Genomic DNA, 5,296 nt, shown 5'->3' with positions numbered 1-5,296 from the left:
TCCAAGAAAGCTTATTTCCTTTATTTAAGGAAAACCAACCCAAGTAATTACTGAAATGATCAAAAGCTCTGGAAATAATTCATATATTATAATGATCTAAAATCATTTTTCTTAAAATTTTCTCATCAGAATATCCAAATATTTATTTTTATTAGGGACTAGGTTGTTTAAATTATCTGTAGTAGAATAAATAATGTGGAACATTATTCACAGATAACTAGATATGTCTATTACATAGAGGAAACATATCAGTTATGTATATTATTAATATATATTTATTATATATTATATTATGCTATAATATAATGATATATTATATATATATTAATCATAGAAAATGTTTTTGGATGTGTACTCAATATTAACTTCTGCAAAAAGGAACTCCTTTCATTATTAAAGACAATTCTTGAGCATTAGTATTTAAAGTACTTGACATAGGCCTTCTTGATAAGAGGCCATGGTTTCGTCTGATTTTTCCAATATTATTCTCCTTTTTGGATGAGCTAGGGTTCGTTGTACCCCAGTTCGCTACATTATTTAAATTCTCTGGAAATGTAGCATCTGAATTTTCATTGTCAATTCTTATTTTACTGGCAAGAATTTTCTTCAGTGCAGTATGGTCCACATGCTGAGGCTCTCTGTTTTTCTTTGACTTTTGTTCAGGGTGATATAACTTTCTATTGACAAATGGGCTTCCAGGTTTGCTATACATTCCAGTCTTGGTAATAGATGGAAGAAAAGATTGAGATGACTTTTTTCCAGTGGCACTAAGGGATAAATCATGAAGAAGGCTAGGGAAATGGTGATTAATTTTATAATCAAAGACTAATTTACTTGAATTTGAATCACTTGATTGCAAAGGACATAGATTATCTACTGTTAAATTCTCATTCACATCTGTTGAATCTTGATTAATGAGTTTTTCAAAATTATCTTTAGATTTGTCAGGTAAATGGCCAAATTTGCCTTCTTTAAAGAGCAATCCAGTGCCAGGTATAAAAAGTTCTGGATACACCTGCTTTGACTGATGAGTGATAGCTGTCTGAGGTACCGGCTTCCGTCCAGGCTCATTAATCAGTGAATTTTTCCAGACTAAGGGGTTATAGACAGTTTGACCATCAATAGGGCACGAATTACATATGTTTAGTAACCAATCATCAATGCATTTCCTATGAAACTTAAAAAAAAGTTAGAGTTGTAATCATTTGATTTGGATTATCAATAATATGTATAATATAAATATATAAAACATAATATATATAAATATATGTAATATATAATATAATATAAAATCTTTTCTACTTTATCAAAACATGAATAACATATTAAGCAAATACTAAAAGTATATCTCTTAAGGAGATATGTTCAAAATTTTTGCTAAGCCAAGCCCTTTTACATGTAATTTGAGCTATCATTTTATGTCATTTTGTGTCATCTGATCGATACTTTTTTTGCAGGTCATATTAAAGGCTCAACATTAAATTTTCTTAAATGGTTAATTCCAATTAAATATAGAAATTAATATAAGTTTTAAATTAATTTTAAAAGAATTTCAGACTCTTGGTTTAGTTCAAATGGTACAAAAATTACCCTATACTTATATAACATACATATACATTGTGCACACACATGTTTTATATATGTATACACATGCATATGTATACATGTTTGTATTTGTGTATGTATGTAACATACATGGGCACACATATTTTATAAATACATACACATATACACATTCATATACTTTTTTGGGAGGAGGGAGACTAAGACTCCTTGTCTCACACTCAGGCTATTAGTACACTGACCATTCACAGACCTTACCCCACTACTGATAGCCAAGGAAGCTTTGGCCTGCCCCACTTTCAGTCTGGGCCTGATGTGTCCCTTCTTAGGCAGCCCAGTAATCCTCTGCTTCTATAGGCTCACCACACTAAAGCTGAACTTAATACAAACATGCACAATTGGCTTTAGTCCTAATGAAGCTCAGAATTCCCAACTCAAATCATTGGCCTCAACCTCCCTCATAGTAACGTCTAAAAGCATGTACTTTCATGCCAGGACAGTGTTTATTTTTCATTCACAAATTCATAAGATAAAAAAAAACCCAAGTATTAAACAGTCTCCTTTAAATGGATTCAGAATAGTGATAAGGCAGGACCAAGACTTTGAACTCTAATTTAATTTGGCTGGTCTAAAAGATTAATCATCATTAAAAATCATCTTTTAGAGGATGGGAAATTCTTTTAATCTCTTAGGTCCTTTCAATTCCAAGATTCTATGATATTACAGCTCTGTGCTTAATCTTAGCATCATATTTCTGTAAAATTTAATAAATACTTTGAACTTTCCATTCCTATTCTACTTATTCACTCTGTGTACTTTCTAGCATAACCCCAATAAATGAATTAGTTGTTAAGTCACTACTGTATTTGACTATGTATGGAGCCATGAAATATGGTCAAATCTTGAGTTGAAGGAACAAGGTGGACCAAAATTATATGGACTATTACTAAGTTATCTTTACCTTGTGATTACATGATAATACTCTTGTATGTTGACCAAGATAAAATGCCTTCAAACAAAGTCGACACTGGTGACCTGGAGCAAGCAGCTTACTGTGCTTTGTAATTAATATGAGTGGTAGTGATTTTACTATATGCTTTGGTGTGCAAACGGCACTGAAACAAAAAGAAACATGGAAGTATAAATACTGATATATGACTACATTTCATCAAATACTACTGCTATAATGCTGACCCTCATATCTAAAGACAATGCTAATTATTACCCTTACAGTTTTTCTTTAATTGAAGACAATAAAGTTAAATGAATCACAAAGTTTGATAAACCTACTATATTTCTTCTCTTGAACAGTACACAATTCTAACACCACTTGGGGAGATGGAAAAACACTAAGAAGTATAATTTGGAGAGTAATTTTATTATATTTCAAATAAAAAACATTTATTAAACTCTATACAACACATACATATATGTATATATACATAAATACATATTGCATATAAATATTTGTGTATATATATTTGTATATAAATGCTTACTTTGTTCAGAATTTTGCTTAGGTTTATATTAGTTCCTCAAGTAATTTTAGGGGTAGTTTTTATATTTTATTGATTATAAATCCTGTTTTAACATGTGGTTGACCATAGGGTAGTTAATTTTTCAGTTATGGTCATGCTCAAAGACAGTATACTAAATCATAGAAGGGATTCAATCTTTATTAGTAGAAGAACAATGAACACTGATGGAATTCTATATCACTAAAGTATAAATATAAAGAGGAATAAGAAAAAGTGCAAGTGTGGCAAGCCCTCTATCTCATAGAAACAGGTTTTGGGGGGTAAAGGATTGTTTTTCCTTTCTTCTTCAACAACAGGAGAGAAAGAACTTAACAGATGAGCCATTGATTATTCTTTAAACATCATTAACCTAAGTATTTGTTCAGGGAAATCCAAAAATAAGGATCCTTTTATCTTCTGGAAAGGCCAGTCTCAAAAACAATATTGTAATACATCAAATTTTGAAAAATTATTTGAGACTTTTTTGGACTGACTTTACTTAGAATATCATTCTTACCTTTTTTCAAAGTTTGTCATCTCTTTTTCAGTCTGATTTTTCAGTTCTATATTTTTTATGGATCTCTGTAAATCACATAATCCTGAAATTTTTTCCAGTGATTTCCACCTTTGATTTCTCTTCTATGTTGAGTAAAAAGAGTTGATTACTTTGTAATTCAGGGGACATTTTTGATATAAATTTTATGGCTAAAAATTATTGACTGGAAATTAATTATCAAACATTTAGATATCTATTAAAGAAAGTTTTTTCTTTCCTAATCTAAATATTATTTTTATATCATATTTCCATTTACAGATTTCTAACACTGTAGTACCATAGTATATTTTAAGGTAAACTATTAAAAACCATGATGTAATTATTATAAAACTATCTTGGTTATATTCATATTTTATTTTCTTTTATCTAAAAATAGAAGGCAGATATTGTTTATCACCATTTGATATTTGATAATATTTTGCAAGAAGCAAGAAAGCACTGTTTCTAAAATTTCCGGTCAAATAGAAACTTTCCTTTCTTAGCCTGGGATGATATAGTAGGTGTGGTGGTGGGGGGACTTCAATTGTTTAGACATCATCTGGAATCACCTCTCTTACAAAAACAGAAAAGTCAGTTGACTTGTTCTAATGGTAACTTCATCTTCAAAGGGTGAAAGAAGTAATGTAGTAAATAATTCTTAAGTGAAAGCGACCATTCCATTTGGGAAAGTGTAATGGAAAGAAAGTAAAGGTAGAATAGTTAAATATATAGCTTAGGTTTCAGAAAGGGAATATATTCTAAAGGTTTAGAGAAAGGATAAATAGATTCCTGTGCCCCTAAAATTCTACACTGTTGAAACCAGCAGAAACAAGAAACTAAAAAAAAATCTGAAGACATATAGAAAAATGATTCTAATAAGAAGGAAATAGGGGCAGTATTTAGAAACACTGAAGTAGATACATATGGACTTCATCAACTACCTGAGATTTTAAAAGTCATTTAGTAGAAAATGAAAGCAAAAGTAGGTGAGGATGTTGTAAGAATAAGGCTAGGAGTTCCAGGTTAAGATGGCGGCAGAGTAAGAAGCAGCTCTTAACCTCTCCTGACCGAAACACACAAAACTCCTCAAGGGGACATAAAAACAAGTCCAGACGAACGGAGGAACCCCACAACAGGGCACAGCGTGGAAGGTACGTGGAATCGAGACATTTCCAGGCTATAAAGGGCTCTCACTAAATCGCGGGCTGAGCAACCGCCCCACCCCCTCCACACACAAGATCTAGAGCTCTGAAGCCAGCTAAAAAGAAATAGAGCAAGTTTGGGGCACCCATCGAGTCATTGGCAGCTCCGGGGGCTGTTCCTGAGAGCAGCAAGACTTAGGACCCCATTAAGCCAAAGAAAGCAGGCGAAATCTGAGCACGGGCACAGGACGCAGGGCGCACAGCGCAGGCTGAGCAGAACGCAGGCACTGCGGAGGCGTGGGTGGAGGCAGACACAGCCAGGAACTAAAGCCTAAGTGGGGAACCAGTGCAGACGGGTATACGACTGTGGAAGCAGCGCCCTGAGACTTGTAAAGAAACCTCCGGCAGAGGACAGACACTGAGCTCGAGGATAAATCTGAGAAGCTGCTGGGGTAATGATGGCTACTCAGCCTCAGGATGTTGAGAAGAGAAAGAATAACAACAAGAAAAAGAAGTCTTTAACACTCGACAACTTTTAC

General features: G+C 33.0%; 1 protein-coding gene across 1 annotated transcript in view; it reads right to left on the bottom strand.

Annotated features, from left to right (window-relative positions):
* Positions 1-361: 361 nt before the first annotated feature.
* ZSWIM2 (zinc finger SWIM-type containing 2) overlaps positions 362-5,296 on the bottom strand; it is a 44,404-nt gene continuing 39,469 nt past the window's right edge. Inside the window, exons 7-9 of the mRNA XM_044666459.1 lie at positions 3,598-3,719; positions 2,525-2,678; positions 362-1,177 (exon numbers count right to left, since the gene is read on the bottom strand). Coding sequence (XP_044522394.1) covers positions 362-1,177; positions 2,525-2,678; positions 3,598-3,719 — 1,092 coding nt within the window. The remainder of the gene's footprint in view (positions 1,178-2,524; positions 2,679-3,597; positions 3,720-5,296) is intronic.

Source organism: Gracilinanus agilis, chromosome 3 (assembly GCF_016433145.1).
Source record: "Gracilinanus agilis isolate LMUSP501 chromosome 3, AgileGrace, whole genome shotgun sequence".
Taxonomy (NCBI): domain Eukaryota; kingdom Metazoa; phylum Chordata; class Mammalia; order Didelphimorphia; family Didelphidae; genus Gracilinanus; species Gracilinanus agilis.
The sequence above is the reverse complement of the archived record's forward strand: the minus strand, read 5'-3'. Positions and strand labels throughout refer to the sequence as shown.